This window comes from Typopeltis vanoorti, chromosome 1 (assembly GCF_054136105.1).
Source record: "Typopeltis vanoorti isolate ZY-2024b chromosome 1, IOZ_Tvanoo_1.0, whole genome shotgun sequence".
Classification (NCBI taxonomy): domain Eukaryota; kingdom Metazoa; phylum Arthropoda; class Arachnida; order Uropygi; family Thelyphonidae; genus Typopeltis; species Typopeltis vanoorti.
The window spans coordinates 161,283,439-161,303,023 of NC_143549.1; the positions used below are offsets into that span (position 1 = coordinate 161,283,439).

General features: G+C 33.5%; 1 protein-coding gene across 2 annotated transcripts in view; it reads left to right on the plus strand.

Moving 5' to 3' along the window:
- The window catches only part of LOC150110586 (DNA (cytosine-5)-methyltransferase PliMCI-like), a 678,915-nt gene that overhangs the window by 277,258 nt on the left and 382,072 nt on the right, over window positions 1-19,585 (plus strand). For both annotated transcript variants that reach the window (XM_090399829.1, XM_090399828.1), the window contains exons 13-15: window positions 5,241-5,338; window positions 6,681-6,762; window positions 14,617-14,673. In XM_090399829.1, coding sequence (XP_090255955.1) covers window positions 5,241-5,338; window positions 6,681-6,762; window positions 14,617-14,673 — 237 coding nt within the window. The remainder of the gene's footprint in view (window positions 1-5,240; window positions 5,339-6,680; window positions 6,763-14,616; window positions 14,674-19,585) is intronic.

Below are 19,585 nucleotides of genomic sequence, written 5' to 3' on the forward strand. Positions count from 1 at the left end.
ATACGGCAGTTGTGAGATAAGTGTCGTAACCACCTTACCGGCCATTATGGATCAAATACGCATTCTCATATGCTTCATATCCATCATATATTTCAATGTATATCAGTGGTATTACAATTTTAATATGCATTTCGCATCCATGTTTACTTGGATGTATGCATATGTCCTGGCCAGTAGCGTGGTTAAAGCAATGAAAATCCCTTTCAACTGTCTTCAACCTTCTGGGGGTACTGACAAATGTTCTTTACTTTGACTGTACGCAGATGAGATCAAAACTTGATTGTGTATGCTGCTGCCAGAGAGAGAGAAGTGCAACATCCTCTATCAAGCAATAAGAATGAAGGCTGTAGTATTTCATATTTACTTCAATGTAGTTTATATGTCGAGGCAAATGAACTCCCTTTCTTGCTTCATTGTCTAATGGCTGTCTTTACTATATGCTTCCAGAATAGAATTCCTACCAGACCATCCCACATAGCTAACTACTTTTTGCTTACTGTGGGCAAATCTGTATAACACTCATCATACTGTCATATGACCCTTTGGTTTACAAACAAAACTACTCTTAGAAGTTCTAAATATTAGAGAAGAAATGTTGCACAAATGTCATCAGATAAACTACAGCTATGACATTCATACATACCATGCAGCTTTTTTTTCTACAGGCTAAGTGAATATCCCACCCCTCCTGTTTTTTGTTTTGTTTTTTCCCTTACAGCTCTTCCAAGTACATGGACCAGAATACTTTGATTTTGTGCCTGTTTACAGAGATGATTCAAAATCAAGAGACTCTAGTGGGATCTTTGTATCTGCTCAGATGCCATTAGTATAACAACTTCACTGCCGAGCAGTATGCTATAAAGCTTCCCTTAAACTACACAAGATTGGAATGCTACTAGAGGAGTAAAGTACATGTGGATTCATTTGGAGATCTGTCATATTCAATATCATATCCCAAATGATGTTGGGATTAAGAGAAATGAAGCTGGACTTCACCACTACAGCTAGATCAACTCCAAGCCTTTGCCATTTGCATTTCTCCTACACAGATTAAGACAGATCATCATTCAGAAGCTTTTATCCTAGTGATAGTCTTGTGGAATAGAGAGACTAATAACAAGCTCAATGAAATCAAGTCTGGCATCAAATTATGGCAGCATAGTCTATGCAGGGACCATAAAGAGGAAATTGTTCTTGCTCAGATCATAGTCATCTTACACATTCATTATTATTGAACAATAACGGATATACCTATATATGTGTTAGTTTTGTGGTTCTGGATATCCATCATTCATATTTTAATTGACTGTCCTCATTTTGTCAATGGGTGCAGTCACTATTTTAGTCATAATCTGTCTGAGCCATAAACACATGGTCAGAATTTGTCAGCTTCTTCTAGCATTATTTCCATTTTTAAATTTTTATTTAGTATTAATCTTTATCTCCTTGTACATTTTGTATATATGTTTTATTAGTTCATCTTATTGTATATAAGCTTTTAGCACCAGGTTTATTTTGATATGGTTTTATGAAGTTTTTGTGATTGTTTTTATATGCCTTTTAGATTTTTTTTACACGTTATGCTCTTTTATGTAATTATGTATTTATTACGTCGTATATGGTGACATGCATTGGTGCAGTATGACTTTAGCTGCCCTTGCACTACTAAACCTAAAACCAGTTAGTATATATCTTTCTTGTTCTTAGTGCTTGAAAAGCAATCTAAAATCTGTGTTTTTTCACATTTCTTAATATCTCTTCTCTTATAACAGGAACTTAATTTTTAAAAAGATTGAGAGTAAATATATTATTTTTAAATTGAAAAGGTTTCCTTACATTTGTTATTTCTATTACAGGTAACCCTCGTAGAACGCGGTTTCGATATAACGCGGTCTACAAATTGTAGTATCCCTTGTTCAACGTGGTTTCGATATAACATGGTCCACAATTTCTAGTAACCTTTTATTTATTTATTTTTTCATATTTTTCCGCAGGACTGAAAAATCAAATTTTATCTTTGTTAAATTTGTGTCTGCCTGTATCGCGCAAGTAGTTATAAGTATGAAATTTAGTTTTATTGTATCACTGAATAAGGTACTGTACAGAGGCTTTTGCGGTCTGTGTCATTCTCAACAAATATGCAATTAGAGACAGATGGAATAAAAACGGCGCTAACTAATAAATCACATGTCCCTTCTCATAGAAACTATGCTGTATAGACTTAAGCAAAACCATATGTTGCACCAGAAACACAGTATCTAACTACAAACTATTGTCCAATTTTTCAATTATGAAATAAGTGTTTGTTTCATTGCATTTGAAATTCTCGATGTCATTATGACAGATCACAAAGGCTAACTTAAAAAAAAGTCTACCAAGAATTGAAACACACCATATAATGAATGTGTGAGTTCGCCTGTCAAGAAGCCATAAAATGCAACCAAGAGTTGAAACGATTGTGTGAGTTGAGCCAGTCAGTAATGAGAAGTTCCATCGGAAAGATAAATGACACCCTGTTGTGAATGTGTTAAAACTAATAGTGAATGCTGTTATGACAGTTTGAGATGTTATGGAATTTGATTGATTTCAACTCAACACTTGTCAGTTGCTTTCGTCTTTGTGTCACACGATCTTTTGTTAATACCACACCAATCACATGCACGTCTTTATAGCTGCTATCTTGTGTAAAACAAAATTCAGCTTGTACGTATTGTAACAATTAAAAAAAAAAATTGAATAATTTATAAGCGTATAAAAGGATATTACCTGGAAATCGTTGACATTCCAGCAGATTTCTCAGACATGCCAACTCTGACACGAGTGCCATAGGTTCGCCATCTAGGGTTTACTGTATAAAGTGTTTATTGTTGAAAATTGTCTTCGTTTTCTGCCAGGAAAGAGCATTTAAAATCATAAGTGTGTTATTCTCAAGCTGAGCAGTTTATTTTCTGGTGAGTTACATATATATGTAATGCTTTTTTTGTATATAAAAGTTTATTTTTATTGTAATGGCCACTAAAACAGCAATGAAAGGGAAAAAATTGAAGAGGAAATTCATTTCTCTCGAAGAAAAAATTAAAAGACTCTGAATTTAAATGAATCAACAATTCGAACAATCAAAGAAAATGAACATAAAATCCGAGAAAGTGTTATTGCTGGGTCAACGGTAAGTGCAAATCACTTTGCTCGTGTTCGCGATATTCTAATAAAAAAAAATTGAGAAATCTCTAATGATTTGGATAGAAGATTGCACTCAAAAAAAATTCTTTTGAATGGACACCTTATTAAGTAATAAGTTCTCAAAGTTTATAAACATTTAAAAGAACTCGATCAAGATCCTTCAGAAGAAATCTCTCAGCATGGATTTTTGTGCCCGTAAACCCTTACTGGTTTGAAAACTTTAAAAAGTGGTTTTCTTTGTATAATCTTAAAATCCAGGAAGAATCAGCATCAGCAGACGTTGAAGCTGCCCAGAAATACTTAGCAGAACTTATAAAAATCATTAAAGAAGGTAGTTACAGTGCAAACCAGGTGCTCAATGCGGATGAATCTGGGTTATATTGGAAAAAAATACCAAAACGCACCTATATTTCGAAAAATGAAAGATCAGCTCCTGGATTCAAAGTTTCCAAAGATATAATTACTCTACTGTTTTGTAGTAATGCATCAGGTGATTACATGACAAAACCAATGTTTATTAACCAATCTGCAAATGCTTGTGCAATGAAAGGGTTTGATAAGTCCACCCTACCTGTGTATTGGCAAGCCAACAAAAAGGCATGGGTTACAGCTAGTATGTTTGAAAATTGGTTTTTCAAATGTTTTGTACCCAATGTAGAAAGTTGCACAAAGAATAACAATATGGACGTCAAAATTATACTAATTTTAGATAACGAACCAGGCCACCCAACAAATTTAAGCCATCCGAATATTAAAATAACTTTTGGTGCCTAATACTACTTCACTTATTTAACCATTCAACCAAGGAATAACATCAACATTAAAGTCATATTATATTCGGCGAGCATTTCAATTAATTTTGGAAAACATGGAATCTAATCCAAACATGACACTGCCTCAAGCATGGAAAGAGTTTTCGATATTGAATTGTGTAAAAATTATTTCTCTGTCCATTAAGGAATTACAACCCTCTACGCTGAATGCTTGTTGGAAAAAAATATGGCCTGAAGCCGTTCTGGAACAAAATTTTGTACCTCCAGTGGATGCCATGCCGAGCTACGTCGTATAATAAATGTCGCACACATTTTTGGTGGAGAGGGCTTTTGCGATATGGTTGAAAACGAAATTAGTGAATTAATTGATGGAGAAACAGATTTAAATGAGGAACTGGTACAGTTAATAGATGGCGTCGAACCAAATGGTGGGGAAAGTTCTGCCGAAGATTCGGATTGTGATGAATCCGTTAAAGAATTCAGTTTAAAGAAATTACCAGAAGGTTTGGACTTGGCAAGAAAGTTAGGAAGTTATTTTACGGAATATGATCCCTCAATGGAGTGCTCGGGAAAATTCACGAGACAATTGGATATTTGTTTAGCGCCATATTATGAACTTAATAAAAAATTGCAGCATAGTGGAAAGCAAAGTCGTTATTACTGACTTCTTGATGACTTAACCAACCGAAGAGTGCAATGAGAATTATACAAATGATGTTCAAGAGATTTCAAGAGGTGACGACCTCCGGCCACTTAAAGAAAAAAAAAATCATCTAACGCTTTTGTATTCCACTTAAAGAACATCTACGAAATGTTATTTCTGAAGACAGTGATGACGATTAAAATATGTGCTTTATTTTATTGTGTCTAAAACATTTATGCATTATGTGCAATGAAATTTATGTACAATTTGTAATTTTTATAATTTTATACGTATTTGTCTCATAGTTTATGTTTTCTTAACTTACATGAATTACCTGAATTAAATAAAAATATTGTTTTTGTTGGATATGTCGTTGTTTATATAAATAAATAAAAAACGATTTCGGAATCTAACCCTACTTTTTCTATGTGACCTAAGTCTCGTATAACGCGATTTATATAACGCGACATTTCTATGGAACCTAACATCTGCGTTATATGAGGGTTACCTGTATTTTATTTTATTTTATTTTATTTATTAATTTTTTTGGTTGGAGAGATTTCTGTTGAATTTTTCCAAATATTTGTGTACATAAATCTAAAAATCTTACTTCAGCCAGAGTATGTTTTCTGTTTTTAATTAAGGCTTGCCAACTACCAGATTGTGGAAAATGTACTTTTTGCAAAGATATGGTTAAATTTGGAGGCTCAGGGCGAGGTAAACAAGCATGTGTACAAAGACGGTAAGTTTTCTTTACTTTTTTATTTGCTTAATTTCCCTGACTGTTATAAATTTCATCTTTCATTATAACATTTTTGTTTTCAAATTATAGCATGCTACTACATAAATAAAAAGTAGCCATTTATGATCAGCAAACTTCTGAGAGATTATTAAAGTCATTAGTATCGAAGATTGCAATTTCATGGTCAGTAGCAGTGGCTAGATAAGCAAAATAGCTCAATTCAAAATATGATAAGAGAGAAGAAGTGAGAAAAAGTCTGGAAAAGAAGGAACTTGTCCAGAAATTAAAAAGGTATAGAAAAATTTAGCGCAGTAGCCAAAAGCATATCTTTTCAAAAAGAAAAGAAACTTCCTTAGCAGAAGCAAAGTTTCCGATTTGTTTAGTCAGTAATATTTCTGTGCTTTTAAGCTGTGTATATTACTTTTTTAATTCAAAGATGGGAATAATATAGTAATCACGTATTAGAAGTTCAAGGAATAATTTATATGTCAATTCTCAACTACTTTACCTTTTATGTATAGTAATAAATACATAAAATTTTATCACATCCAACTTTTTTTGCCTTATATGATCCTTCTATGAATTTTTAAAAAATAATTATTTTTCCATATCACAAATTAATTTTCCTCTTTGTTTTTTTGAAATGCTCAATTCACTAGACAAACAAATGTACTACTTCTGAGAAATGCATGTAACATTCTTTCTTTTTTATAATCAAGTAAATAACTGCTCTAATTATGATGCCCCCCCCAATGCTCACTATCAACTCCACGATGGCTCTGAATCACTACATAGCTGTTTGGAGTGAATTATAACTGGATTGAAACTACTGGATTTGATCTGTCATTGGGTTGGTACTAGAAATTTTAGTATAATTAGTGCCTCTATGAAACTTAGTTAGTCAGCAGATTTATGTAAACACTGGCAATAAATTTGTGAGAGTCACCGACTCTACTATCTATCTGTATCATATCTGTAGAAAGGGTAAGACTCAAAACAAAACTTAAGGGTAAGTTTTTGTTTTGAATTAGTCTATTTATTCTTCAAAAAGTAGTACAGGAATCCATAATAAAGATTGATAATGCCCATCATGAAAGTTTTTTCTTTTTTTTTATTTTTATGGAAAGAATACTAAACATCAGTTGCAAAGATGACTAAAAGATTTATCTAGCTCTGTTTTCTGAGTCGAAACAAAAATTATGAACAGCTCATGACTGCATTTTTTTCCCTTTAGAGATACTTCCTTGAAATTTACTTTGTATCTCTTTTTTTAAATGTAATTTTTTATGACATCAGAAAGAACTGTAAGAATGGAAATAATTTTTTGCACACTTTCATGTAGGTGTCCTAATATGGCTCTTCAAGAAGCAGATGATGACGATGACGATGATCATTGTGTAGAAGTGGGAAGTGAAGCAGATGCAGTAAGTACATTTAGTATCATATTCAAATAATTGTATATTGATAAGTAACAGACAGAGTCATATTTTTGGAATGCTGTAAATTTGTCCCAAACATTATTAGTTCTCTTGAAAATGAAAGAAATATCATAAGCAAAAATTCAACATGATGCATGTTTGATTATGCATAAATTACGCTTCATGGTAAAATAGTAGGTAGGTAGATCCTATGTTCACGACTTCCTGATGACTGACATTCGCACATCCCATTTATATGCATGCATTATTTTATTTATTTTTTAAGTCTAAACTTTGATGATATAATAAACTATCATCATATTTTATTACATTATCTTCTGCAAATCTTCTTGAATATTCTGCACACCTTTGATATAATATGAACATATATACAGCATTCCCTGAACAGTCACATGTTCAGTGAATTGCTGGTGTGCATTTTGCAATTTTCCAGTAAGTATTGTTCATTTTCTGGACAATGTAGTAATGTATTTGCATTCCAGAGCTCATGATTGACTTTGGAGAGTCAAAGATTGCTTTTGAATTTAAATAGAAAATTCTATTCAAAACTATGAATACTTAGCCAGTATGCAGTGAATTGGACTGCAAGGATACAAAAATAAAAACTTTGGACACATGAGGTTAAAGAATTTTTATGAAAGAAATCTCAGATGTATCCAGTTCATAGACCATGCAAAGTAGATGATTCCTTACTCATTAATTCTCTCCAGTTGTTTTCTCATAGACACTCTTGTCTGCTTTTTTTTTTTTAAACTTGGTTATAAATTAAATTAAAGATGCCAAAAAATTATATTCTTGGTTAATCCTTTATCCAAAGTGTAAAAAAAAAAAAAAAAAAATTGCGCATGAAGTATCTTCACGACTAAGCTTGTATATGCAGAGACTAGTCGCATTAATTTCCTTAGTATCCCATAATGCAAAGCAAACTTTTTTTTTTTTTTAACACTTAGATAAGGGAGTAAACAAGAATATAATTTTAATATTTTGGCATCTCTAATTTAATTTATAACCAAGTGAAAAAAACTTTCAACATCTAGCTCTAATCAAGAATATTTTAATAATCAGGTGTTATTTACATTTTTGCTACTGTCTGTGGGCAGTGGCCCTTCTAATAATGAACAGTATTATGCACACCCAAAAGGATATGTGTTTTCTATGATGGGATACTAAGGCAATTAATGTCAGGTCACTAGCCTCTATATACAAGTAGTGATGGAGATACTTCACAGGCAAACTTTGTTTTCTTACATATGGTAAATGATTAAGCCAGAATATAATTTCTTGGCATCTTTAATTCAATTCACAGACACTTTCTACATAATATATACTGTATAACTATATACTGGCCTGCATTCTTTCCCTTTCATGTAAGAATAGGGAGGACAGTTACTGGTCAACATCTATACACAGTTCAGCTCCAAGCTTCTGAACCTGCTTCTCATCCTCTCCCTTCATTCAATCTATCTATGAGAATACAGTCCCAACTAGATCTACAAGCTACACGTATACAGAGTCCCTCTTTTTCTTCAACTGCTTATCCACCAACATGGAACTGTTGTACTGTAAGTATATGTCTTCTTAGAGAATATAGAGAAAACTGTAGAAAAATTTCAGTTGTGTGCCAAACTGGCTAAACAAAAGCGACATGCGAATATTCACTTAAATTATGAAGATAATATTACCAAAGTGATAAAATCTTTGTAAGCTACTAAGATTGTCAAGAAATACAAGAAAGAGTAGTACCCAAAGAGAATCTATATCATAAAGATGATATTAAAACTTAAGCATATTCTGCACATCTGAAGTAATTATTTCAAAAAAATTTCTAATGAGATAACTAGTAACAGAATGTGATGGAGAATATTCAGGAGAAATACATATCAATACTTGATATCTTAAAAAAACAAGACAGATTAGATAATATTTGACGAGCCTCAATAGCTCAGTCAGTATAAACAAAACCCTTTGGTTGGAAAGACCTGCGTTCAATTCCCGTCAGTGACGTGAGGAACCTTTATCTGGTCTCTTATGACTAAAGGTGAGTTAGCCAGTCTTGTACAGAGCTGAGGGGGGGGGGGGTTGTCCCCCAGAACAGGCAAACTAGCCCTGTTAACACACTCTTCTACAGACATAGGACACCTTCAAGAATAAGGAGTAACCAACCTATTCTGTAGGATTTCGGCTCCGAATACCTACACTGTAAAATATGTAGGTTTATGAACGAGCGTAAATTAGGATAGGAATATTTGTCCTGAAATGATGAAATCTATTTTTATAAAGGCCAGTTTAGAAGATGGACTCCCAAATAATAGGAGTGAGATGCTCATTATACCAATTTATGAAAACTGAAAATGAAACAGAATGTTAGAATTATAAAGAAATTTTGTTACTCATCATTAGGAAAGATTTATGAAATGATTCTTGAGAAAAGAAGAAAATATTTGAAGTGATTAATTGGAGAAAAGTAGTTTAATTTTGATCAAATAGGAGATTCTGGTACCTGATTTTAATTTAACAATAAATAGTCAAGAAATATTGTAAATCATTGGCTAATTAATTTTTGTAAAACAGTCCTTAAGCAAACTGTTATAAGTCTAATCCTAATTTTCCATTTCACGATCATATATCGGGATCATTACTTTTCTGGAAATAGTTTGAACTCTAGAATATTATACAATATATAAACTTTTTGTGTATTCTTTAAGATGGTGCATATTATAAACAATTGAAACTAGCATGTTCCATGAATTTTGTTCCAAATTCCTGAAGGCAAAAAATTTTATGCTTCTCTTCTTATTGTTAATGTTTTTTGCTATGAGAATTTTTGGCATTCTGAAAGTCAGTTTTCCCCTGTCAGGACATTTTTGAGTACATACATATGTGCATTTGTAAATATTATTAAATTAAATTCCCAACAAATGATAAGCAAGGCAAATTGCAACATCAGGGCAAAGTAACTCGGTGACATTTTTTTAAAAAGTGCGGATATGTATGCAATATTGTGGAATGTAAGAACTCAAACATTGGATATAAAGTAAACTATGTAGATTCAGTCATTACTAATCATTCATTTACCCATTATATGTTTTTTTTTTTTCAGTTGTGGGTTGTGATCTCACTTAGTCAGCATTCACACAATTTTGAAAAAAGTAGGATATACACATTGATCACCTTGCTCCTCTGGTCTGGCATTTTATATATTCATAATGGAAAGTTTTTACCAGTTGTGGAAGCAGGGGATTGTGAAGTGTGAAATATATAAAAGAACTAAGCTTTGTGAAAAGTAGCTATACAAAAGTCATGGGAGATGTCTGTGAGCATTTATATATATAGATACGGTGACCATATTTTTTTGGAGAAAATAAAGGACAAATGAGAAATTGTTTCATAATAAAAAAAAAAAAATTAAAACAAAAAAGAATGTTTCACTAAAACTAAAAAGCTTTATAACATTTATCATAAAATAAAATCATATACATAGCATTATAAACAATCATATTATTACTTAAAAAAAATAATTTTGATTCTTTTCACAAGAATGAACCTTTTTTTAAATAAATCAGGTTTGTGTTTTAAAAATTCATAAAACTGTATACAATCCATGTCAAAGTTGCATTTGGTATAAATGCATGCTTTCAACGTTTCGATTTTTAATTGGTTTTTTTCACTGGTCCACATATTGTTCACTAATGAAAATACTTGTTCCGGGGGGAGCATTAGATCCAGGGAGACATAAGCAAAATTCAACGATTTTTAAAAAATTTTTTGAGCCACAGTACACTAGTGACAGTGCATCTTCAAGATGTCCACTCACTCCTGACACAGCTTCTACACTACACGCACAGTCAACTGCAATATATATACACACACATCAATGACACAGCCATACATGCCGCTCACTAGCGAGTGCCAGTGAAATGACAGTTTCATGTTTCTATGTGCTGTGCGCCAATATTCAATTTACTATTTCAATTCACAAAATAAAGGACAAAATGACCATTTTAGAAAAAAAAAAAAAAATCTAATGGACAGAGCAGTGAAAAAAGCCTGTCCTCTTAAATAAAGGAAGTATGGTCACCGTATATATAGATGATAAATATCATGAAAGTGATAAAATGTTCCTGTATGTCATTGAAAAAGCTTAGAAATGAACTGTAAAAAGAATCAGAGATGATAAAGGTGACATGAAAAACTGTAGGTCTCCATATTCCAGATAGATGTCTGGAGTAGTTACTTTGAAAGATTTCTAAATTGAAAGAAGTGGCACAGCCAAAACTATTCAAGGCAAATGCATTTAGGACATATGGATACTTGAGGTAGAAAAGACCATCAACATTCTGAGCTCTCAATATAGCAAATACCATTAAAAACAAATTTGTACTCTTATAACAGACTAATTGAAATGTTCTGAATGAAGCCCCATATAGTACAATGTTATAATTATTCACTATAACAGACCATCTGCTAACAAACTGTTCCTGTGGTCCCTAAAAATTTCTTTCCAGAGTCAACTGTATCACTCTCTCATGTTTTTCATAAGAATCTTGATCTCTCACTTTGTCTAGCTGTCAGAGTTCTCATGCAGCTACCCTATCATTCTTAGTTTCCTCGACTAGCTGTATTCACTCATTAACTAAAGAATGATTTCTCCAAGCACCTAATATCAAATCCATGTAACAGTTATCAATTCTGCAATAGAGGCTTTTTACTATGCTCCATTCATCAACATGCTTTGCATTGTCTGCTCATTAAATTATTGGCAATTACAGAACTCCATCTCTGCTCACTTATATCTTATGGACAGGCTAATTAGCCTTCTCTCTCTCTCAGAACAAATTTATTGATTGTAAAAAACAGGGCAGTGTGTTGTCGCCATTCGCCTACTGATATCATTAATCTTGTCATTGTGTTATTATTTACAAATATTTCACTGGCAGATATTTAGAATTATTAAAAAAAGATATTTATTTCAATTTACTTTCAATGCATGACATGTCAAATGCCAGAATAAATTGTGCAGAACTGTAACTGTACTATCAACTTCTGCCTTTTGGGTGAGATATATTGGTATCTCTTTATTCAAATTGCAGAGCTTAAAATATAAAGTTAAGTGTTTATAATAAACATTACATATTCTACTTTTAATTTGAGATTTTTGAAAAGATTGTTATCTTTTACTAGTATTTCAGGTAAGTCAACTAAATTTCAACTTTCATTACACAGACTTGGTGCAATGAAATTGCTAATCTACCAAGCATATAGTTTTCTGTTCTGCTTTATGCCATATGGTAGGAATCATCATAAATGGTGAACATCTAGTTTGAAGAATACCAAGCATAATACATAAAGTTCAAGTCTAGTTGCTGACTGGAGGAACTTTTTGTTAGCCTTTCTTTGACCAGTTCCTGAGTAAGTCGATCTCTGACATGGGCAAGTGGGTTTTTTTCCCCGAAACTCTAGTTTTTCGTCATGGAAACTCAACAAAATTGACCATAGATTCCTCATTATTTCAGACAGTAATATATCCTCTTAGGGTGAGGTACCAAAAGTTGGAAGCACTTGTTTGTCCGTCTCTTCATCAGTTGCCACTTATAATTAGTGATAGTCATGTGCCTGCTATTTCTGATTGGCTACTGGTGGAGAACTGCCCACTCACTCTCCAAAAGCTAGACAGCATTAAAAGGCCCTCGTCTATTCCCTATAAGGGAATAAATGGAATTCACTGATTATTTATTATTATTACATAATATATATCAAGTCAGATAAACACAGTCTTATTTAATGCTCAGTTTCTTCCCAGTAGGAAAGCAGCAAAACTTTACTTTCTAAACCTAATCTGAGTAGAAAAGATTGTTAAACACTCCATATTACTGGTATTTTTTAAACATGTCCTGTCACTTGTCCACATTTCTTCTGTAACAACATGCAATATACCCCTTTTTTTTACACCATTGTTTCATTGTCTCATCATACCAATCATTTTTCAGTTTACGCTAAAGTTCCATTTCACTTGGCAAAAACTGTCTATTAAAAATACAGTAAAACCCTGAAGTTACGCAGTAGGTGGGACCATCAAAAAGCGCGTAAGTCGAATTCGCATAACCCGGGGTATAATTTTGCATGTAATTTATATATACAAACATACAATTGGGACCGAAGGTTTACAAAAACACCTATATTTTTTAAGAAATATAATCGTAATTGTAGCTTTTCGTACATAAAAAAGAAGAAAGTTATTTCGATGTCGATGGTTTCATAAAATCTAATAGATTCGTCTGATGGCATAATGTCTTTTTCTTGTCACGGAAAATTTCTTCATAGGAAGCTAATGATTTTTTTATTCCTTGCCTTGTGGCTACAATTCGTTCCTCGTTAGAATCTGTGTCCTTCAAAATCTGCAAACCTTTCTTTTACGATTGTTCTTACTGTGGATTCCTGTAGATGGAACTTCTTTGCTAGCTCACAAATTTTCATTCCGCCTTCAAAATCCTTAATAATGTTGAGTTTTGTTTCCAAAGTCAATGTTTTTCTTTTCTTGCTAGCTGTAGAAGAATCGGACTTGCTTCTTTTAGATGACATTATTATTTTTTATGTGATAAAATTTTTACCAAGAACATCACATTAAACAATTGCAAGGTTTGTAGACTATAAAAATTGCGTATGAATGGAGATCGTAGGGAAACACATCAGTGCTTGTTCACAGCATGTGCAACACTGGCGAATGAGGCCGCTGCCTGAAAGATATGACTAGTAGTGAGGCTTGAAGTGGGACGGGAATACGTACATATAAGACACCGCGTAAGTCGGGGTAGCGTAAGTAGGGGTATGACTGTACTTCTATTCTGGCCTGATTCTTGATGTATGATCAACTCTCACTGTAGCAAAGACCATTGTAACAAACTCACTGGCTATAACAGACTGCCCAAAAAGTTTTGACTGAGACTTTATGGGTCAATTGCTACTCTGTATAAACTTCACTGTTGCGACTATCTACTGAACTAGTTATTACTAAAAGAAAAGTTATTACTAAAAAATGTCTCCATTGACTATGACAACATATTTCTCTTCCTTACAAGTTTTCTTTAGTAAGAGATGGCCATAATGTGTCATCTTTCATAACATACAAAAAAATCTCATGCCTCCACTGGTACTTTGATTGGTGAACTTAATGTGGACCTTAGTTACTACATCAGCTCTTCAGAATGCATGTTAGTTTTACCAAGAATTTAATTCTTTGTGCAGTTAAGGTCATACTGTCTAATTTCTTCAGGATGTGAATCCAGAAACCTTCGTGATGGTCTAGACACTCTCAAAGGAGTTTCTATCTATTCAAAATAATTCTCTCTCTCTCACTCATTCTCTACACTACACTAACCAGACCACAGGTTTTAGAAAATGTATTCCTTTATCCTGTTAGTTTATATTTTCAGGTTTTATTTTGTTTATTTATTCATGTTGGGTTTCCTCCATTTCTCAACCAGTCCTAAGGGACTGGTTGAGCCCTCCTAATGAGGGATAAATTATGTATTTTATGACTGTCGATCCATGTGTGTTTGGGCTGGTTTGCCTGTTCTGAGGGTCAAATAACCAGTTTCCATTTGAAAAAAAAAAAAAACCCTCTATCTTCATATGAGATCGACAAACACCTTTATCGAAAGGGACCAGATAAAGGTTCCTCAGGTTGTGAACGGGAATCAATCCGAAATCTTTCTGACCAAAGGGCTTCGTCTATACCAACTGAGCTAAGGAGGGTTTTATGTTTTTTGGTGAGTTATTATTTTGTAAGATCAGTTTTTGCAATATATAGTTTCTCTGATATAAGTGTAATTTTCATTTTAGATGGCTGTGACTGCTCCTTCCAATCCATTTAAGAAATATTGTTCTAAGACACAAAAGGTTAGTGTTTAATATATGTTTATACAATCACGTTGTAAGTTTATCTAAAATACTCTTTTGAATTGTATTAACTTCTGCATGTACATATGCTAGAGATATTATAAACTTTTAGTACACTTATGTTTTGAATTTATAAACTCATAAAAAATAGTTGATCATATTGTACTGTGTGGTGTATTTTGACTCTTGGTTGTTTCTGTTAACAGTTGAACTTCTTGTGCGAGTTAAAACCATGTGATATTATAAGCATAATTTAAAAATATATTTCACTATTATAATCCTGTTCTTAATTAAAAAAAAAAAAATTAATTGTCATACAGAACATAGCATAGGTATGCAACAACATGGTCAATGCATAAGTTTCTGTGGTTTAGCAGTTCTTTAGATTGTGAGAATGAATTGAGACCTGTGGTCTCAATTCATTCTCACTTATCCAAATTGAGATGCTTACAGAAATCAAAAACGGAAATAAAGTTGTCAGAAAATGATGTCTCAGTAATTTTTGTGTGTGTGTGTGTGCGTGTGCACTTACTCTGACATCCTTTAACCACTTAACTGTCAACAGTGGATGAAATATATCCACCATCTTACATTTGTTGATTCAGTTGTATTTCAGTTTCAGTCATGTTAGGGAGGTTAAACTCTCTCTCTCTCTCTGCCACAGATGTATTAACATTAGGCTCAAAAATAAAAATTGCGCATAAGGAGGCTGAAGGGTTTTGCATCATCACCTCACAGGTAAATATAAACTTATAAATATGATGTCTCCTATAAAGCTTTTGATAGACAATTTTCAGTTCATTAAACAGCCTGATTCCATACATTATGTTCCATCCCTGTTTATTGGAATTTATGAATTTTTAAGTTCATCTCTCGAATTCTTTTATGGTTAGGATACATATTGGACGATTTCTAGTCTGATTAATATTTTATATTTCCCAAAGTTGGTACAGAAAAGCCAATTTTGCAAAGAGATTTTTTTTTGGGGGGGGGGGGGGGGGGAGCATGTGATAAATCAAATAAAATTATTTGTGAATTTTCAGTTCAGTTTTTTAGTTTTTACTTGAAGCAAAAGCTAGGTGTCTCAGTAATTTTTATGTTCTGATTTTTTATGATTACCTGACCCAATAAAAATGTTGGTTTGGGTAATTTGAGGCTTGCATTTGCCATCGTTTTATGGAAACCCATTATTGAACCTCGGTGTAGGTTTTGCACAAAATAAAACATGTTCCAGTCGATACCCAGAGCTCTGTGTTGGCCAACAAAGGGCATTATCTTTTGTAGTGTTTGGTGAGTTGTTTACTGTGGGTAATACTAGAGTGGGTAATACCATACTTCAGTATGGTGTCACTGATCGTCGACCTGAGATAGCCTAGTTTGTCAACAGTTTGCCGAACAGCTACCCCTGCAGTATGTCATCCTATCACAAACCTCTTTCAAACCCTGTTAGTTCCCTTCTCACAGCCATTTCTCCTGGACACAGTTGCATTGACTTGTATGATTATATATTTCTCCATTTTGTACTGGCTACAAACGAGTGATTCGTTACATGGCATGCTGTACCTTGCCCATGGGGGTGTCCATTGACTACACTCCAAGCAGTGTGCACACACACACATGATGTTCATGATTGCCTGCAGAATTCCAAACAAGATCTGTTTTTGATTGAATCTCTGCCACAGCAACTGCAGCTGATTATCTATCCAAACTACACTTTTTATGATTCTTTCTCCAGAAGGGTTCTTGTGTTATTTTGTAATTCAATATTCCCTGCCTGAGGTCTTGAATCTAATTTTTTATTTAATTACTTTCTGTGGCTTAAAATTTTACTATATTATCATAACTGCAATATCACCATTCCTGCAGTTCTCCAAACCATTCTGACCTTACCTTTTCATCCCTAAAGCTTGATTTCCTACAATCCATATTCCCTAACAGCAAATTCATCTTCATTGGCTACTTTAAATGTCCACATTTGCAACTTGCTCCCTTTTTCCAATTCAACTGACCAAACTATAAGAGAAGCAGAGGTATTTGTTCAGCATATTTCAAATTGTTCATCTGTCAACAGGAATCCCTGACAATTCTCTCCACTCACCCAACACTATGAATCACTTCTTAACTAGTTCTCCTTCCATGTAAACAGTCGATGTCACTGTTCCTCTTGGTAATTCAGTTGAATAGAAATGAACTCAAGTTTAATTTCTAGTGGAATGATCTTCCCTCAGTCATTCAAACCTTATGCACCTTTGGTGCAACTCTTCCACATGGGAACAGCCTTAGAGATACTTGTCCTATTTCCATAATCAGATTATTCTTTCTGTTCTCCAGATCTAGATAATTTGTGATGTTACTAAAATTATTCATTTTGGAATGGAGGTTTCATTTTTATAGGTTCGAAATTCACACCTATATCTATGCCAGATGTATTCCAAAATGTGTTCCACAGTGGTGTCCAAGAAAGGAAAGCAGCTTATTGTAAATGGTTTCAGACAAAAACTCCAACTTCATTCACTATCTATATGAAGCCTGCAATACTTGGCAAAACCATAGTCTAGCTAAGTCTGACTTTGATAGGGCTCAGTGGCATTCATGCATACCCTTAGAAAGGTAAATTAAAAATGCCAAGAAATTATATTCTTGGTGTAATCCTTGATGCAAGTGTAAGCAAACAATATTTGCATGTGAAGTATCTTCACAACTGTGCTACTCGTGTATAGAGGCCAATAATGTAGCCTATTCGTGAAGATAGTTCATGTGCAAACATTGTTTGTTTATACTTGGATAAAAGGTTAAACCGAGATTATAATTTCTTGGCATCTTTAATTTATAGATTATCTAAGGCAAAAAACTTTAAACACCTTACAAATGGTATTTGACATAACTTTTGTCCATCAGTGCTTTCTCCTCTCTTTCACTCAGATGGTAGTATTGCAACATCACTTAAAGGTAAGGCAAATCACCTCTTTCTTTACATGGGGGCATCACATTGTATGCTTGCTGTTGCCTTCCACCAGAAAGACATCGGAAGAATCTTGAACAACCTGAATAAAAAAAAGACTGCTGTGCTCAAGAATTATGCCCTTGAACTACTGCATTTTTTATCATATATGCACTGTGAGCATAGAATCGAGCTCATATACATTCGATTTCAAAAAGTGATAAGTGTCTGCTGTCAGACTATTAGGAAATTTTGTGGTGGTGGTGGTGTGTGTGTGGGGGGGGGGGGGGATGCAAGAGTGATACAGCACAGAAATGAAATCAAAAAAAGAGGCGTGAGAGAATAAACACAATGTGAAAGAGAGAAATAAAGAGGGTAAATAGTGCATTTCAGATAAAGGCCAAGAAAACAATATATCCTCAGTTGCTGCTATAGGCTTTTGTATGCTGTTTGTATTCTCTCTCTCACTTATGGGGGAGGGGGGAGTGCAAATAGCATGCATTGGAAAATTAGCACAGCATGCATTGCAGATTAATTAATGTGTGCAGGGCAAAAAATTTAAGCTATGTTGGAATGTTAGATTGTCAGGTGGAAAAATTTCATGAAGGGAAGGAAATTGAATTTATATCATTAATAAGAGGTGATTATCTGAAACAACATGTGATGGGAAGGCACTGGGGATTTGAAAGTATTGGATCTAGTGATGGCATGAAAGCATTTGACAGTAACTAAGGCTGCATTATTTCCAATCAGAGAGAGATCATGCAGTCATACCTGGTAGGTTGCCAGATGTAGAATTTTCAGTGAGGAAGGGAATTGCATGTGTATATGTAGAACTACAGAACATATGATTACAAGCTTATGAGGTAGCTTCAAACAGTCATGACATAAGAAATTATAGGGTAATGATGCTACTTGTGTATAGGAAGTGGTTGTGTGATGTTTGAGGGAAGAGGTACAACACTTCATGCCCATTGTCAGGTGGATAAATCATGTGGAAGTTAAACTGATGAGTAGTATCATTAACAGAAAATGTGAAGGGAATATAAGGAGAAAGATTATCAGCAAGTGCATGAGCAGTACCGAGCCCAAGCAAAAAGAGTAATGAACGTGGTAATGAAGCGAAATTAGATTATGAGGGTAAATTGATGAACATGGTAAAAGAAAATCCCCTAAGAGTTCTTTTGCTGTGTAGCAACTGAAAGGAATAATGATTGTGGGAATATTATTATTACTAGAGAGAGAGAAATGATAGAAGCAAAAACATAGATCTGCACTGTAGCAAATACCACTATAACAATCTACAGAAAAGTCTCAGCCCCATAAGACCCATACCACCAATGGTCTATTGTAGGCTCACTATACTAACATTAAAAGTTTCGCAATAGCTAACTGAATCACATTGCAAATCTTATTGTACATAGTAAATAATTACAATCAGTTAGACGAAAGAAATCACTGGAAATTGTATATTGCTGGCATAACACAAAGGAAAAACACAAAAATTAAAAGAAAGGAAAATCTCAAAAATCGAAAGTAAGGAAATTGTAGGAAATGAAATAAATCCCATGAAACAGAAAAGAAATCAGATTGACATACATTGATGGCAAAACACAAAGGATTGGAGAGGAAATAATACAACACCAGATCACAATGGAATTGCAGGAAACATACAGAAAACTCATAAAGTGACAAGATGAAAATGCACAATAATGAGAGACATAAGAAAGAATTAGAAGAATATGAAATTCTAAAAATGAAAGTTTCAGAATTAATGTTTAAATTTCAAAATATAACAGTAGCTTACCTGAAATCTCTTCATGATGAACTTTGTTCATCATGAAGAACTCTTTAGAGTTCTAAGAAAATTTTTATCACTTTGTTCCAGCTGTACATTAGGTCTCTGTCCAATTAGGAGGCATCTTTGTCAATCACTAATTCCCTTCTGTCAGGCTGGCTAATACAGAATGA